Below are 17,637 nucleotides of genomic sequence, written 5' to 3'. Positions count from 1 at the left end.
TACCTAACGCAAGAAAAGAAAAGAAAAGTCCTTGGAATAAACCCCTGCTATCACCAATAGAAGTATCCTCGTGAAGCCAATCTTCCCTGCCTATACAAATTCTCACAGCACAATCGCCAGCTCCGGTCTATCCATCTTGTCTTCATCAAGATTTGGGTAATATGGCACCATCGCGTCAGCCCCCTGAACGTATGCATCGTTGTACAAGCGCCAGTATGGAGTTCTGACTTTTCTCGCCGGATGGAACAGGCCCGCCCAGACGTAGTTGAGCACCAGGCCTGGCCCGACTGCCATTCGAATGGCCTCAATGGCCTCCACGATACGATCGATGACATGTGGGCTAGTCTCGAATAGATTTGGGTACAGAAGGTTGAGGAGATGCACCATAGCGTCCTCGCATCCAAGACCAACCACGCCTAAGGCAATATGCTTGACGACGGAAGCTGCTGTTTGACGGTGGACCTGATCACGGTCGATGAGAGCGTCTTCCAGCAAGGGAGTCACGGCGTAAACGTAGTCCTTTGCCATCTCGCCAATATACTCGAAAAGGAAGGAAAGTGACTTGAGCACACCATTCTGCACGTTGAGCTCTGGGACACGGTATTCGTTCATGAGCGCAGGGAGAACTGTGAAAGGAGCACAAGTTTCGGCCACGATACCAATGGCAACAGCCGTGTTAACACGGGACTGACGCTCCTGCACTCGAAGATTGTTCAACAGAGTTGCCAACACATCCTGAGGACCAATAGCTTTGGCAATGAAACCAAACGTATTGTTCGCAGCTCGTCGAATGCCCTTCTTGTGAGCCTTGAGCATATCGAGCAACTCAAAGCAAATTCGCATCCATTCTCGGGCATTGACGCTCTCAGGTCCGCGATCCGCGATACGGCCGACAAGATCAATCGTATTCTCCTGAACCTTTTCGTGGCGGTTTCGCAGGATAGGGGTCAGTCGTGGGAGCAGCTCCTTGATGGGTGGTTGCATCTGCGCAATACCAACAACTGTGACGATGGACCGTAAAGCACCCAAGATAGATCCGAGAACTTCGGGATACTCTTCGCCCAGATACTCGTAGAGCACAACACCAAGCTTACCCATGAGGGCGTCCTCGCCACACTGCTTCATAACCATAGCAATTCGAGAGATCAGATCTGCGGCCTGTTGTCGAACCGTTGCCGATTTGTTGTTGAGTCGCCATAAAATAGTACTGACGATTTGAGGGATGTAGGGCTTGCAGCGGGTTCCCAGGGCATTGACAACAGAACCAAAGCCGTTAAGCATGATAATGTCTTCAACGCTCTGCTCCTGGAACGCGTGAAGGATACCGTCAACAAGCCGCTCCTCTAGGCGCTCGCCGATATCTGCTGCACCCAAGCTTGCAACGATCTTCTCCACTGTTTCGACAGTCATTTTTCGGTATGGTTCGCTCTCGTCTTTGAGGTTGTTTACGATCCTCTCAACGATTTCGCTGACTCCAACCTTTTGGCCGATGTCGACAGTTGTTTCCACGACTTGTCGATAATTTCGCTTATCCAAGGCCATCCTTCGTACCCAGAAGCTCTTAAAAAACTCGTCCAAAACGTGTTCCTTCAGGTATCCTGCAGTGACACCATCCGTCCCAGCGCACTGAGAGACAACCTTGAGAACCACCTTCTTCATTTCTTCGTCGGGTGACGAAAATTCGCGAAGCAGGATCTCCATGATTTGGCTGGTATAGTAGTTGGCATACTCCTCATCCATCAGGGGAATGATGTATCCAACAGCCTTGAGGAAACCCGCGAGACCTTTGCCTCGCTGCTTGCGGGCGCCCGTCCATAGAGGGTTAAGGATGTCATCGAAGCTCTCGATACCATAAGGGTTAGAGGCCTCGGCCAATGCGGCAATGGCCAGACTGGTGACTGTCCTGACCTTTGTCTGTTCATCGTTGAGGTTAGGCCCAATACACTCAACAAGACCCTTGAGGTGAGGAAGCACAGCACAGCCCATTAGAATAGGAATTTGCTGAACAATCTTCACGCCCGTGTGACGGGCTTGCCATGACTTCTTGCTTCTGCAGACAGCCCTGAGGAAGGGTAGCAAAGCAGGTATGCCAAGAGCTGACGCTACCACTGCAAAGGCTCGTGCTGTTGTGTTCCGGACGTATTCATCGACGTGGTCAATATCAGGTCGCATAGTGCTGATCATGGTAGCAAGGCCAGCAGCCTTGCTCAGATTAGAGATGATTTCACGTCCCTCCACTCTCGCATAGTAGTCTTGGTCGATGAGCAAAGGCTCGATGACGACCAGGATCTTGTGGACGTAGGGGCGTACAAGATCGTCGAGCTTGTAGAGAATTCGGTCAATAACTTTCACCAGCAAATGGCGTTCTTGGTCCTCCAACGTCTTCTCCATGAGTAGGGGCAGGATTTGGTCAAATAGAGGACCAGCTCCGAATTGCCTGGCATTGTCGGTAATCTGGCGAAGAGCAGTCTTCCTCATGGGGGGGGTACCGTTCTTGATCTTCAACAGAAGCCTCATGATCTTCCTCTCCTTCAGCTCTTCGACCGTTAGAGCATTCTCGTCAGAACCGTCGGTGAGCTTTCCGAAATACGCCATGTCCTCGGCCTTGAAGAACTGTAGGTCGCCTACTCCGGGAATCTCTGCAGGCATTGGCTTTCCACTGAAGCGTACTTGTTCGGGATCCTGCATCATGAAGCCTGATTGGGGAGCAGGGGTGGCAATGAGCTTGTGTGCTGGAGCGCGGACAGGTTCGTAGCCAGGGGGAGGATCAAGGATCTTGTAACCCTCGCTTTCACCAGGTAGGAGGAGGTCGAGTTCCTCGTCGCTGAGAGGCATGTTTCGACCAATGTCGGTACCAAAAGTTGTTGGCAGAGTAGGTGCGGATGATGGGTGCGCAGGAGTAGCTAGCCCTGTGTTGCCCATTGGTGTAGCAGAAGGGGCCTGATCCCATCGCGAACGCTTCTTAGAAACCTCTGCTCCAGGTGCGGGAGCTTGATCCCATCGTGAACGTTTGGGCTTCGCTGCTTCGCCGGCCTCTGCCGTATCATCCTCGGCGGGTGCCGACGACACATCCCATCGCTTCTTGCGCTTCCGAGCGGTCGAAGAAGCCTCGGTAGTATCAGTCTCGACATTACCATCTGTTAGCATGGGCCGTGCATCGCCATCATCACCAATCTTGCCCTCCTGCTTCGCTTTGATGGCTTGCAAAACGCGCTGCTCCTCCCTTTCCAGTTCACGAGCCTCCATAATCTCGCGGTAACTGGTGCCATTTTCAGAAGCGCTAGCCTGGCGGTCCTCGGCAAAGGGATCGGCGCGTGTAGGAGTGAGGGCGCGGTTGAATCGACGCTTTTGATAATCTGTCTCACGGTCGACAATTCTACCACTCTTCTCGCCTTTCCCAGCAAGGATATCATCTTCCTCCACGCCGCCTCCACGAGCGAATTCATCAATCATCTCTCGCGATGCTGTATACTGGCCAACTAGCCGTCGCGTGTCGTCACCATCGCCCATGTCTTCATCGTCGTCACCCATCGGTAGCGAGGTGTGATACCCGGAAAATCTATCAGCTCCATCGCGATCGTAGAGAGTACTGTCGGCGCTGTCGGTCAACTTCTGCTTAGTATCGTCGACTCGCTGATTTGTGGCATCAAAGGTTCGCGAACCCTTGTTACCAGAAGAGGCAGCATTTCGCTCCTGCTGGAGCTTCTTGATGGTCTCGAAATCCGCGTCAGACATTTTGGATTATGGCATTCGCAGCTTCATCCCGGTTCGAGAGGACAAGGGGCGCTCGAGGCGTTATCGTTGCGCATGGAGAGTTGAAAGTAGATGATGGGTGGTCGCAAAATTACACTCCTTGACGAAGCTTTCCTAGGTTGGGAGGCGATCTTCTCCACCCGAGTTTTAGCCGCTTCTTTAGATTCATGCATGTGCCCACTTACTAGAAGAGGCAAATTGTCAACAATGCTTTGGCATCTGGTGACCACACTAGGGGAGGAAAGAAAACCCAGGAGCTTGATCCTGAATGGCAAAAAGACTTAGTTACATTAGCATAAGCTTAAGATCGTTTTGTTCAGTTTATTTCGACATCATGTATCAAGGCCTGATGTTTTCCTGCTCCACCAGGTAAGAAGCATTACACCACATGACGAATGGTGAACTTGGAGTGAAAGGAGTTTTAGATCTGAAATATTATGATAAGTTACCATCTCTTGAACTTACATCTATCTGAAGTCGCATGTCGAGAAACGGCGGACCGAATCATATCATACATCTGCCTGCATTCTGTATGTCAGGTCCAGGAAATACATAACGTAGCGATAGCATAGTGCCGGTGGTCCTCAGATTCAGGGAAAATGCATTTATCTTGTGGTGAGTCTATAGGCTTAAGTCTTATCATTATGAGACTCGCACTCACCACCAACACTTACAACCCAAGTATTCAATATTCATAGATTGCCTTGCTTCGACATAGCAGCCATTAGATCTACTACTTTGACTCATCCCAGCTAGATGCTGAAAGGCACTCTTACGAAGTGCGCACCCGTTTCGACCTTCTCAACTGTTTGATCTCCCCCAACCCTTGCTCATCTGTGGGTTCAATGAACGGTGTTTCTTCCTTTACTAATGTGTCACTGTCGGTGATCGTGATAGTCTTCTTTGTTTTTGATCTCGTATGTTCTGTGGAACTATGCGCCACCAGTTCGATCACAGTAGGCTCGTCCTCTTCTTTTGCAGCCTGAGCTGCAAACTCTCTCAAATCAGCGGTAAAGAGAACAGAGTGAGCCCAGCCGGCAAACGGCCCCCAGAGGCTTCGGAAGTGGTCCCCAACAGCCTCGTAAGTGGCCTTGTTCAATGTCTTGGCCTTTGACTTTCCAAACTTGTAGTCTCGCTGGGCGATTTGCCAAACATGGGTGTCAACAGGAACTGCCTGCCCCCAGCCAAGGCCCATGAGGCATACACAGTCGGCAACTTTGGGACCAACCCCTTTCAGAGTGAGTAGTTGAGCAAGTGCTTCCTTGTAACTCGCATGGTTCTCCTTCGGTACAGGCGTTGTGTTGAAGCCTGGTTGGTCAGGATTTCGCAGGCTTTCCAACCAGGTTTCAGGCTTCTCGTTGGCAACCATCCGTGCTGTTTCAGCAATGTACTTTGCCCGATATCCAAAACCTAATTCGCGAAGATGCGATTCGACATCATCTCCCGTAAGGTCTTGAGGCGATGGGAAGTCATGGAATGGCTCGTCACCCATGAATGCAATGAGCGGGCCGTAGTTCTGACACAGCTTGTACACCTTGGATACTCGATCAATCATGAGTCAAATCCTGCGCAAGCGATATAAACTCACCATTTGTGATATCCGCGTAATATTGTTGTTGCTGCTGCAGATAAAGCATATCAATGTCTCCCAGGCATCTTGACTGAGAATTCGAACCCCTTTAAACTGGGGAGCCCTCTTTTTAAAGTTGGCATCAGCATCTGACCATTGTTTGTAAAGCGGCTCGAGACTAGTATCCAGGTTGAAATAGTGCCTTAGGAGAGCCTCTGTGTCGTTGGGTGCTGGCATCAAGGGTTTGGGCGCTGGAAAGGTGACCCGATAGTGCAGATGAGTTGAGTCCTGCTTCAAGTGAAGAAGTCGGCCATGCAAAGTGCAGGTCCTGAAAGAGTTAGCATAGTCGACAGGCCGCGGATTGAATAGTAACTCACCATTCATGGTTAATCTTTTGCCATCTAAAAGACTGTCCACATCTCAAGGTGGTGTTGATGCAAAGCTCCCCTAGAGTAACAGGCAATTTATGCCAATCCGTCTTCCCTACGACAGGCATTGAGAAAAGGATTCAGCCCGTCTACTCTACTTGGAAGAGGCATTAGCAAGAAAGATGCGTCAAGGGAGCAAATTGGCAGCTTGAAACCGACACTGCCTCTCGTTGATCTCCCGTGGCGACTCAAGGCTAATGATGTAATGTGCTATTGGATGATGAACGTTGTAGCCCCTGGAACTTGAGAGACTACCTACCTGACAACGAGCATAAGCCAAAACCAACAATCAAGGTTTACGAACAGCAATCTATCATATAGCTAATACAATAGTTCTGGGTTTTAGATATTCTACTTATGAGGCATATTTAGGACCATTAATGGCACCTTTCAGTACAAATAATAAATATCGTGAGTTCAGTTCATGGAAATTCTCTATTCTCGACTCTGTTTGCTAACTAAGGTACTGGAGTTTTTCGCAAGCTGCCCTACTGCCATAGCCTAACCCGAGAGGCCAAGTCCTGAAATGTGGCGCTAGGCCCAAACCTTACTAACGTTAGCGCCTCCTGGCAAAAAAAGCTCCAGCCTCGCGCGATGCCTGCCAGCTCTTTGAAATTAGAACCTCGTTGCGGCTTGAATCAACGAATCCGCCTTCCAACCATTCGCACTCATCAATTTCAGAGGACGCATCCAAGCTCTGGAGTCGCTTGTCGCTGCTAAAAGTATGAACGGGGACAGCTATTCCTCCCGAGGTAAGTTCTACTGCAATGTGATACTTGATCGCGTCGCGTCGCTAAATCCTTACCACACAGATGGGCGCAGGGGACGAGATTATCCTGTAAGTAATCCATATCCATATCATCCTCTCAAATATGATTCAAACTGACTCCGCTTAGCCTCGAGGTGATAGAGGCGATAGAGACGATCGTCGAGACCGACACCGTGACCGCGACCGCAGACGATCTCGCTCACCCGAGCACCGAAGCCATCGACGAGGTGAAGGCGATGTCGATGCCTACTCGTCCAGCCGAAACCACCGCGACCGTGAGCGCGAAGACAGATACTCGGGCCGCGAAAGACGAGGTGGCGATCGTGAGTGGGATCGCGATCGGGGATCATCCCGTCGAGATGCCAGACGCGACGATGATGAGCGGCCTAACAGGCGAGACCGAGATCCCTACGAAGACCGTCGTCGCGGTGGAAGAGATCGACGTGAGGACAGATTTCCAGCACAGCAGGAGCGCCGTAGCGCGAGCCCACCACCTAAGAAGCGAGAGCCAACTCCAGATCTTACCAACATCGTGCCTGTCCTGGACCGCAAGCGTCGCCTGACTCAGTGGGATATCAAGCCTCCAGGCTACGAGAATGTTACAGCCGAACAGGCCAAGCTGTCGGGCATGTTCCCTCTTCCTGGCGCTCCTCGGCAACAGCCAATGGACCCGAGCAAACTACAGGCATTTATGAACCAGCCTGGTGGGCAAGTCACCAGCGCTGGACTGAAAGCCAATAACTCTCGTCAGTCAAAGCGATTGCTGGTTTCAAGAATTCCCTCAGGTACAAGCGAAGAGGCCCTCATGTCCTTCTTCAACCTCCAGCTGAATGGATTGAATGTCATCGACACAACAGACCCTTGCGTCCTGTGTCAGTTCTCCAACGACCGGTCATTTGCCGTCATCGAGTTCAAAGACGCCCCCGAGGCAACAGTTGCTTTGGCAATGGATGGAATATCTATGGAAGCCAGTGATGCATCGAATGGTGCGGATGGAGGTCAACGTGGCCTTGAGATTCGCCGGCCCCGTGACTACGTAGTGCCTGCAGTAACTGAGGAAGTCTCCTATGATTCCGAGGTTGTCTCGAACATCGTTCCGGACACTGTCAACAAGCTCAGCATTACCAACATCCCTACATTCTTGACAGAGGAGCAAATTATTGAACTGCTGGCTAGCTTTGGCAAACCCAAGGCTTTTGTTCTTGTCAAGGACAGAGGGACAGAAGAGTCCAGAGTGAGTCCAACCTATTGAGCGAAAATGAGACTTTATCTCTAACACTTTTAGGGTATCGCATTTGCCGAGTATCAAGACCCCGCCGCCTCCAATCCAACTGCGCTTGACACACTCAACGGGATGGAAATTGGAGGCAAGAAGCTCAAGGTTAGCAAGGCTAGTATCGGTCCTACACAAGTCGCCAACTTCGACGTGGGTATTACCGCTATCAGTGGTCTTGCTTCTCAGACTGCCAATGAGGTTGAGAGCAGTCGAGTGCTTCAGCTTCTGAACATGGTGACTGCTGAAGAGCTCTTGGACAACGACGACTACGAAGGTGCGTGTCCTTGACCATTTTAACGAACTCCTACTAACAAAGCCTGCCAGAAATTTGCGAAGACGTTAGGGAAGAGTGCTCCAAGTTTGGTAAAATCATCGATGTCAAGGTTCCACGACCCACTGGTGGCAGTCGACAATCTGCTGGTGTAGGCAAGATCTTTGTCAAGTATGAAAGAGCCGAAGACACAGCCAAGGCTCTGCAAGCTCTTGCGGGACGCAAGTTTGCTGACAGAACTGTCGTGACAACATATTTCCCAGAGGTAAGCTTGGACCCTTAGGTTTTGGTTCATAGCGACTAACCCGACATGTAGGAGAACTTCGACGTTGGAGCGTGGTAAGAGGTAATATCGTTTCCATTCAAGGCGACCAAGGAGACAATATGTTTACTACCTTGGGTATATGGGTTGAGGGGGCAGGAGTCTTCTATCGGTGTACGGGTAGGGAATCAATTGAAAATGTAAAACACATGGCATGGCAAAGCATTTGGTATCATCGAATTCAATACTACCGACCTCCGCATGTGTGAGCAGGCACCAAGTGCAAGTCAGGTTTTGCATCATGTTGATGTGGATTTGTTTTACGAGAATGCATTATTCACTACTACGAGGTCAGGCACATTGTGATGGGTTGATCTGGATCGGTGGTGGGTTCGAGAACAGGATACATTATTCAAGGTACTATCTATCGGTAAAATGTCTACTAATGTGAGGCAACTTCAAGCAGGAGCAAGTAGGTCAAAAGATCTGTACTCGGTTAGTGTCAAGGCCGACAGAGAAAAGCAAGTCTAATTGCAAATAAAATGACCAGATCAGAAGTCCTGTTCATTCATTGAGCCCGAGGGCTCTAACATAAGAGGTACCAGAAATAAGTAAAAAGTGATTTATCATCATGTCGAGGTCGACTGAGACGGTATGAGGAGCATTGTGACTTACCATATGATTGAAAGCTGTAACAGAACTTCACGAGAAGAAAGAAAAACTCGAATCGCGCGACAGCAAGAAAAGTAAAGAAATGCAACATGAGCTTGGACCATTCACGTGATCTCTTATCGATGGTGGCTTATCGGACCAATGGCTTCGCATCGCTACCCTAACTAGTGCACACAAAAGGCATTTCTCAAAAGATCATTTTGCAACTCCACGACTCCAACACTGATCATCCAGCATCACCACGCCAAACCGACAAGATGGGCCGACTTCACAGCAAGGGAAAGGGCATTTCTGCCTCCGCTCTCCCCTACTCACGCTCTGCTCCTGCGTGGTTGAAGACCACCCCCGAGCAGGTTGTTGAGCAGATCGCCAAGCTCGCCCGTAAGGGTGCCACTCCCTCTCAGATCGGTGTTGTCCTTCGCGACAGCCATGGCATTGCCCAGGTCAAGCTTGTCACCGGTAAGGATTGTGCGCATGGAAATTCAAGATGAAAACAACTGACAGATTATCGCAGGTAACCGAATTCTCCGAATTCTCAAGTCCAACGGTACGGTTCCCTGAACGAATAAAGGATGTGGCGAAGGAAACAAATACGTCTTCAACGGAGAAATACCATCTCCTTAATGCCTCTGTACGGTTGAGACTGACAGAGAGATTTTAACAGGCCTCGCTCCCGAGCTCCCCGAGGATCTGTACATGCTTATCAAGAAGGTACGCAAGTCATGTTAAAATTTCCCCGTCGCACAATTCCAAGCTAACAATTTAAAAGGCTGTCGCCGTCCGAAAGCACCTCGAGCGTAACCGCAAGGACAAGGACTCCAAGTTCCGCCTCATTCTCATTGAGTCCCGAATTCACCGCCTGGCTCGCTACTACAAGACCGTCGGTGTTCTCCCTCCCACCTGGAAGTACGAGTCCGCTACTGCTAGCACCATCGTCGCTTAAGCGAAGACATGACAAAGAATGGCCGCATTGATTGGTGGTGATGGTTTCCCGGGTCACGGAGTTGGGGGACAAACATGGAAAAATTGCATTTAGAGCCATGGTGCTTTCTGCTCGCCCCCTCTGGGAGGATCAACAGCGACGTCGACCGCTCAAATAGAAAGCTTTTCGACCGCTGAAAGTACGCGTATGTAATGGGACATTCTCAACCCAGTGACGATAAAATTATTGAACCTGAACGCCATCTATGCCTTCCGCTACCATGCCAATTGCGTGCTACCGTGGAAAATCTTGTGATATCGTGGATCTAGCCAGTGCCTTCCAGTTCCTTTGACTTCTGAATGAGATACTCTCCTAGTACCCGGAGAGGATCACTCGGCCTGTGATGTTGTCAGTCGCTATTCACAAAACATGATAAAGGTGAGACCTACTTGTCTTTTGCCAGTTGCTTCACGCCCTCTAACAATACTCCAGTAACTTTTGTGTTGAGATATCGTCGTGTTGAATCACCATGAGGGGCAGCTTCGGCTGGTAGGCTAAGACCAGAATCCGGATGCGCAGAAGCAGCTCTGGAACCTTGCGCCGGAGTCCCTGTTCGTGCAGGTATGGGGCTAGGCGCATGAGTAGCTGGAGCAGGAGATGACTGTCAAGAAGTTAATAGTCTGTCCTCCAAATGGCCCCTGATACAAGAAAGATTGACTGTCGAGGAGAGGCGGGTTCAGGTAATAAGTGGAATCTCGACGAGAAGTCTCCAAGAACATATAGAGGAGAAAGAACATACTGCAGAGTGATCGACTGGCGCATCAGACATTGCCACGTCCTTCTGGTCTGAGTTATGTCCATTGACAGCAGATTCAGCTGGTGCTACAATTTGCGGTGTATCTGCTGCAGAGTCTGTTCTGGGGATTTCGTCGGCCATTTTCGATGAGACAAGTCGATGTAAGGTACGGTGCCTTAGCAGTATTTACCAGAATGGCGCTGTTGACAGGTACTTATGGAAGCTGCAAGAATGGACATACCTTAGATGGGCCCTTTCGCGCCGGCTGATTTTCGGATCAAGATACGGCCCGATAAAGTAGGTGCCCCGCGAGGTCATGTGCTTTCGTGTTCAGCTAGCGTACCTTGTCTTTGTCATCGCGTGCACATCGTTAGACATTCACTCGTTAATCGTGTTTTTCAACTTCTACTTTCGTCTGACATGACACGGGTTTAATGATGGATGCGTTCGTGACGAGGCTTCCCAAGCCGCAGAGCCAACTTCGAGAGCAAGTTCGCGGTGACTCACCAGACAAGGAGAGGCCTTCCAAGCGAGCCAAACGGCAGGGATCACCAGACTCTGAGGGGGGCCTATTCCCTGATCACCCCCAGGATATCTCACCAAGGGAAGATTTGCCTGATAATGGAGCAGCTAAAACAAAGTACCAATTTGAGGAACACCCCCGAATTACGGATATTGAGAGCGCGTTACCGCCCACTGCTGAAGGCCAAGAAGCAGTCCAGCAGTATGAGACAATGAAGTCATCACAGGCCTCGGCGCATGATGAGGATGACACCACGGAAACGTCTCAGCCACTTTGGGTCAAGGGACGAAGCTCTATTTATGTGGATGCCTTCAATCTTGCACTTGAGACCGTCCTAGAGGAAGAGTCGCATTTATTTGATGGGAAAGAGACCGAGGTTTTTTACCAATGGAGAGAGTTGAACTACGAGGCTCAGTATCTGTATGCACTCTACGCATTATCACAAACCTGATACTCGCTTACATTTCAAAGCTACGTTAGGCTCTTTCTCAGGAAAACTGCATCGTGGCATCGCCATAGCCGTCTTGGATATCATAACGACATCTCGGATCTTGAGGCAGCGATAACTACCCTGCAATCGTCTCGTATTCTGCCAGCAAGCACAGCCACCCCAATAGATAACCCATTTCATGATCTTGAGCTTGAAGAGTCGAGACTGGATGAGACGTTCAGCTTTGCCGATAGATCAGAAGATCACATCAATTCTGTAGAAGAGGCTGCATCGCTGCTGAGCCTAGATGAGCTGAAAGAGCTTGCTAAGGAAGCAAAAGTCCAAGGGCGCAATAAGTCAGAACTCATTCGTTCACTAGTAAAGATGAGCAAGCAACAGTCTGGATTGATGTCGGTGGGCCTCAGCAGACACAACAGCCGTGGTTTTGTTGCCGAAGACCAGGAAAATTTGGATGCAAAAACTAAGGGAAAGGGCATCGCAAACCTTCGGCGAGAAGATTCGAACCGAGAGCAGCATTTTCTTACAAAAATTCTCGCAATACTTGGACCTTGCATTCGATTGTCGCCATCGGCCTTCAAACTTTTTGAACGGGTGCATCTTGTGTTCTATCGATCGACAGAGTGGACAGAGAAATCCCTAACAACAATCATTCTTGCTAAAATTGCAAGACGGCATTTTCCTGAATACATTGTTTGCCGAACTTCCACTATATTTACGTCGCGCCTGCACCTACTAGAGTATGAAACCGCCATTCGTCTGGAGGCTGAAGTCGATGCATTGGAATTCAGCAGCCCACCCGGAGATGAGGGCCTCAGACTGATGGTCAACATCTTTGACAAAGTTTACCCGCGATGGAAGACATTGGTAGAAGAAGAGCAGCACAAGGAGCACACTGTCTATGAAATGGGAGAGGGCGCTTACTTGAGGCGTTTCACACCAGGCCACTCGTATACGAGAATTGTCCATAAAGCAGCACCAGTTTTTGGGAAGCTCAAACAACATCTCAGAGAGCATGCGCTGCTCACCGAGCTTCTCGATCAACGGCTATTCCATCCAGCAAGACGAGGCGGTTGGTACCAACGAAAGGCTCTTCTGGAGGAGCATTATATGCCAGCTTTGGATCCGAAACCCAAATTCACAGATTCCGAACAGCAGAAGAAACATTGGAAGAAAATCGCAGTTGCTACTTGTGAGGCTGGCCTACAAGACCCGGACTGCCATCTGATATTTCACTATGACTTGCAAAAACGCCTTGTCAAGCTAGAAAAGAAACTACGTATACCACGTCGCTTACAACACGATTTTGGCCACGTTGATCTGCAGAAGCCTATTGAACACACCATTAAAGGAATTCAACTCAAGAAGGATATCATCGCCAAGGGCGGTCGCCAAGTTTCAACCAAAACAATATGGCTTGATGAGCTAGATACCCAAGAGGAGTGCAGCGTTGAAACAATGTGTTTGAGTCAATATCGATCAGAGGGTTGGAAGGGGTATCACGCTGAGGGTGGAATTATTCGCACTCTTTTCGCGTACCTCTTTTATGACATTCTCTTTTTGTACATTCCAAATGTGTTTCAGACAGCATATCAAACATGCCCGCTGGATCTTCACACTGATGCTTTCTACCCATCCCGAGCATCGGAAATCAATCACAGACTGGTCGAGATTGCCAATGGAGAGGCTCCACAACTCATTCGAAAAGTCTGGGAATCAGAACATGAGAGGAGAACAAGTGTGGTGGGCCTTAACTGGGATTTCGAGATTGACGACCTCATAGAGCTTGCTGGGTGCTTTGAGGGAAATGCTCTTGCAGCAGTATGCAAGGTGATGGCTCAAGAGTACAGACAACGAGGCGGGGGTATCCCGGACCTAATTCTATGGCGCACTAATAATTTACCAGAAGATTCAACAGAGGTGCCTGGAAGGCCAAAAGGAGAGGTTATGTTTTCGGAAGTCAAGAGCGCCAACGATCGGTTGAGTGACACTCAACGGCTATGGATCCATGTGCTTACCGGAGCAGGGATAAAGGTTGCGCTCTGCAACGCCCTGGCGAAGGAAGTGAGGGGAGTGGATTGATACCATGTCCAAGACCAGAATGAACTTCGTGCTATTGAATCACATTTCAAGGCAAGACGGGGACAGGGCACTCTGATTTCCATCAAGCTAAAAAGATGCATCTCAAGTTCCCCAACTACCCTGCAATTTCACACTGCATTCAACCCAGCCAAATCACGGGGCGGTGATCGTCTCGTTCTGGGAAGACTATAATTATCTCCATGGGTGTGAATGAGAGAGGGTTTAGCTTGAGATCCGACGATCTGACTTTCGAGCCAAAATTAGCATTTGGCAAAGCATTCGAAACATGATCTGGGGCCTTGTTCCACCCAGCAGCCTGGTCACAGCGGTCTCAAACTCGCTTCTAATCTCAGACTCAGGGCTGAGGATCCCTCCTTGGTTTCAGATAGGCGGGAGGCGTGAGCTGGGCATCTCACGTGCATGGTAGCCAATAACAGGACTGCAGACGAGACGGTGTGATGCGCAGGGTTGTCACAATACCACATGTGCATCTCGTCACTGGCGCATTCGGTAGGTTGAGCGAGTCAATAGGCTACGAGGGTTCTCAATCCAGATTCTGTAGCCTCTCGGAACTTCTGCTTGCTGAACACGATGCCATGATGTGCTGGGCTTCAGGTAAACTGGAGATTAGGCGTGGTAGATCGGTGTTTTTCTCACCTGTCGGACTCGTGCCATCGTGATTGACTGATAGCGTCCCAGGGCCTTAATCACCTGGATGACGAGAGGTGATGGAATGAGCTTGTGTTTGGATTAGGGGACAAGAGCCTAAGCTTAAGTTCACAGGCAGTGTGTGAGGTTCAGCATATTGTCACAGGCTGGTGCAGACCAAAGATTCACATCATCACCTCCCTGGTGACAATACCACCGGGGGCCCATTGGAAACACGCCAACTGGTCAGCTAGCGCATTGTATCCCTCGCAGTAGCTGGGTATTATGCGCGAAACAAATTGACAAGAGTAGAAACGAGAGCGAGAGAGGAGACGCAGACATAGGCGCACCTGAAGCAAGCCAACACGACACAACATATAGGGCAGGCATTACTCCGTACCATTGCGGGCCATACAAATAGACAGAAAACAACGCTTCTGCATGTCGCTATGTCCTCATTCCATTAAGAACCCCAACCCTCACAAATACAAATCGAAATCGTCGACCCACAGCCCTGGGCGCTTAGCACGGATCCAATCATATCAACTCGTCTTCCGTGGTGGGTGATGGGCTCTCTCATCTTAGCCAATAACACATTCGAAGACCATTTCCCGGCGCTTACAAGCCCAGTTTATGGGGCTCCCTGGTTCCGCTTGGACCAGGGTGCTGGGTCGCCAGAAGCTAGAGATCACGCCGCTTTTAAGTCTAAGTCTTTCTAGTGGTCCATCGCCCCTGGGTAATGGGAGGGGGGTGCCGACAGTGGTCGAGCAGCATTGAAAGGATTCCTGAAGTTCAAATGGTTCCTTCGTACTGAATTCGCAGCGCAGCGCAGTGAAGATGCAGTGGCCCGAAAGAGAACAAGAGAGACACAACCTTGTGGGAACAAGAACTGCCAATGCTTACCGTGACCCTCTCAGATGCCGCTTTCTGGCCTTGACTATATCTGTCTATCTCTGCATACGTCCCGTTCCTTTGGCCCAAGAGCTGGCCTAGTGGAGTGCATACATATACATGGATACTTGATTCACGTCTTTGCATTTCATCACAACGCGGACCGAGATGCAGAATCAAAACAGATCAATAATACGTTCTTCATCGTTCGCCCCAACGTAATCTTATCGTTCGAATAAAGCCTGAGGCTTGCTGAGATGATCTCTCACAGTTGCTTTGCGACCCATGCCAAGTCTCCCGACAAGGAACAAGGGTATATGCCATCACTTGGGAATACGTAGAAGGAAAAATAAGGTGGATTAAGAGCAGGTGGGGTTGAGAGAAGCTTCGAGCTGGCGGCCGTTCTGTAGGCCGCCAGTGCGACCAAGATACGCATCAAGGATATACCCGTTGTGCGGCCTGTTCTTGAGACCATGGCAGATCCATTATAAACGAGCAAAACAAACAAACAAACCATCGATCAATGGCATGTGGACATTTCCAATTAGATAAACAGAACTAAACTTGTAAAAATGGTGACTCAGTCCGTCCAGGCCGGCAGGCTTGGCTCATATGATCCGATACGTACCAGTCAGTTTCAGTCACCAACACAGCACAAGTCAGAGCACGCGACAAATTTGGTGTTTAAATAGCCCATGGGCTTTATGAATTTTTGAGTAACGGCGTTGCTAAGGGCTGATTCTGCCCCTGGTACACGGGGTCACTGAAGCTCAAAGCGTTGTTCGAGTCTTCTTCTGACGGTCCCCTCCTCTTCCTTAAATAACCCTGTCTGAGGGTCGCTATCGACTACATCCTAGTCGCTGATCCGAACCCCTTCTCCCCCAAGCCTTTCCAATTGTGCTGGTATCGTAATTCTTGGTCCATGCTATGCCCCCGGGGAATAGCACATCCAAGTGGGTAATGAAATTTGTAGAACGCCATCAAACTCCTCCATCGCACCTCCCGGTCTCCCTATTCCTGATTCAACTCCTTCCAAGACGTATCAAAAAGAAAAGAAAAAGTATCAACTAGAGAATGCTCGAAGGTTGAACAGACGGCAGTTTTGGCCGCTGCCACGTGTCGAAGGCCTGCTCCATATTTCGCCTTGGGATGTGCATCCTCGTCGTTTTTCGGTATATTCTTGGTTACAATGCATGTCTAAACAAAAGAAAGTTCATAAAGTTCGAGGGATCGTTAAAGGTATGAGTTGGTCGAGCCGATGATGGTTGTGAGTGTGAACATGAAGGGTTGGGTAGGTAATGATTAGCTCAGGAGGTTTATTCCACCTTTCGTCTCTTGCCCTTTGGTGCTGGTGCCATTCTAGGTGTGTATGTGACAGTTCTTGTCACCACCTCTCGAATGTGTCGCACGCTTGTCCGTGAGGTCTTCTGCTTCTTCTCTAATAGGCGAGCCTTGAGAGCAGCATCCCAGTCGAACACTGAATGGACCGGTCTGGCACTGAAGGGGGATCGAGCGGTGCTTGCGCTCAACGGCGAGTCAATATTAGAGACGCTGGGACTGGGAGGCACCTTGAGGCTGGGGAAACAGGCAGGGCCAGTGGGAGGAGCAGACATAGGCGTGGAGCAGGTGAAAGGACTGGGGGGGGCCATAGGAGCCGTCGCTGGAGGGGTTGGACGGGCAAATTTCTTTGAAGTAGCGCTTGAAGCTGAAGACGGAGGGGTGCCTTCTTCACTCTTGCTAGAAGTGTCGGTTTCCTCGCTAGTCGCGGTATCTGGGAGCGAGTCTGGGGTGGTCTGCCCCGAGCTCGTAGCTGGAGAGTTGAGGGCCATAGCCTTGGTGAGGAAGTCGGTATAAGCCATAGGTGGGCTAATAGGCGTCTTGAGAAAGTCCGGATCAGGTTTGAATGTGAAGGAGACGGCTGAGATAGGCGTTGCCGATGTGATCTCGGAAGGAAAGGTAGCGGTGACGGGAGTGGTAAGCTTCCCCAACTTAGGCTTGGCGGTAGGCATGATGATTGTTGAGTTGACGTTGGTTGTCGGTATCAAGACTGGTGATAATGGGCGAGCTGAAGAGCCTGGGCTGTGTTGATTATATGAACCAGCAGCCAATCCCAGATGGTGGGAACTAGTTAGGAGTACAGGCAGATGGAAGCAGCGAGTGAACTGACTGACTGACTGACTGGAGAAGAAGCGAAGGTGAGAGGGCAGCAAAGGCAGCAACAGACGATTATAAGGAAAGGACTGCGTCAAGTATTTGGCGCCAGAGGATGAAATTGGGAAGAGGTGGGCGCTTGAAGAAGTGAAGGGGGTGTGAAGCAGCTGGAACA

General features: G+C 50.0%; 7 protein-coding genes across 7 annotated transcripts; 3 read left to right on the top strand and 4 right to left on the bottom strand.

Annotated features, from left to right (window-relative positions):
* Positions 1-102: 102 nt before the first annotated feature.
* On the bottom strand, positions 103-3,735 carry PRP10 (U2 snRNP component prp10; the record flags this gene model as incomplete). The annotated part of the gene is made up of 1 exon (XM_044820554.1): positions 103-3,735. The coding sequence occupies one exon, from the start codon at positions 3,733-3,735 to the stop codon at positions 103-105; it is 3,633 nt and encodes a 1,210-aa protein (XP_044684854.1).
* Positions 3,736-4,525: 790 nt separating this feature from the next.
* Positions 4,526-5,560, bottom strand: J7337_002827 (uncharacterized protein; the record flags this gene model as incomplete). The annotated part of the gene is made up of 2 exons (XM_044820553.1): positions 4,526-5,287; positions 5,342-5,560. The coding sequence occupies 2 exons, from the start codon at positions 5,558-5,560 to the stop codon at positions 4,526-4,528; spliced, it is 981 nt and encodes a 326-aa protein (XP_044684853.1).
* Positions 5,561-6,563: 1,003 nt separating this feature from the next.
* J7337_002826 (uncharacterized protein) lies at positions 6,564-8,410 on the top strand (the record flags this gene model as incomplete). The annotated part of the gene is made up of 5 exons (XM_044820552.1): positions 6,564-6,589; positions 6,662-7,754; positions 7,806-8,070; positions 8,121-8,332; positions 8,384-8,410. The coding sequence occupies 5 exons, from the start codon at positions 6,564-6,566 to the stop codon at positions 8,408-8,410; spliced, it is 1,623 nt and encodes a 540-aa protein (XP_044684852.1).
* Positions 8,411-9,258: 848 nt separating this feature from the next.
* On the top strand, positions 9,259-9,944 carry RPS13 (ribosomal 40S subunit protein S13; the record flags this gene model as incomplete). Its single annotated transcript, XM_044820551.1, has 4 exons — positions 9,259-9,460; positions 9,516-9,548; positions 9,666-9,712; positions 9,771-9,944. The coding sequence occupies 4 exons, from the start codon at positions 9,259-9,261 to the stop codon at positions 9,942-9,944; spliced, it is 456 nt and encodes a 151-aa protein (XP_044684851.1).
* Positions 9,945-10,248: 304 nt separating this feature from the next.
* On the bottom strand, positions 10,249-10,860 carry J7337_002824 (uncharacterized protein; the record flags this gene model as incomplete). Its single annotated transcript, XM_044820550.1, has 3 exons — positions 10,249-10,321; positions 10,373-10,584; positions 10,723-10,860. The coding sequence occupies 3 exons, from the start codon at positions 10,858-10,860 to the stop codon at positions 10,249-10,251; spliced, it is 423 nt and encodes a 140-aa protein (XP_044684850.1).
* A 296-nt stretch (positions 10,861-11,156) lies between these two features.
* Positions 11,157-13,772, top strand: J7337_002823 (uncharacterized protein; the record flags this gene model as incomplete). Its single annotated transcript, XM_044820549.1, has 2 exons — positions 11,157-11,662; positions 11,735-13,772. The coding sequence occupies 2 exons, from the start codon at positions 11,157-11,159 to the stop codon at positions 13,770-13,772; spliced, it is 2,544 nt and encodes an 847-aa protein (XP_044684849.1).
* Positions 13,773-16,627: 2,855 nt separating this feature from the next.
* Positions 16,628-17,320, bottom strand: J7337_002822 (uncharacterized protein; the record flags this gene model as incomplete). The annotated part of the gene is made up of 1 exon (XM_044820548.1): positions 16,628-17,320. The coding sequence occupies one exon, from the start codon at positions 17,318-17,320 to the stop codon at positions 16,628-16,630; it is 693 nt and encodes a 230-aa protein (XP_044684848.1).
* Positions 17,321-17,637: the final 317 nt, after the last annotated feature.

This window comes from Fusarium musae, chromosome 2, assembly GCF_019915245.1.
Source record: "Fusarium musae strain F31 chromosome 2, whole genome shotgun sequence".
In the NCBI taxonomy this organism is placed as follows: Eukaryota; Fungi; Ascomycota; class Sordariomycetes; order Hypocreales; family Nectriaceae; genus Fusarium; species Fusarium musae.
Note: the sequence above shows the minus strand (reverse complement) of the source record. Positions and strands in the feature narration are given on the sequence as shown.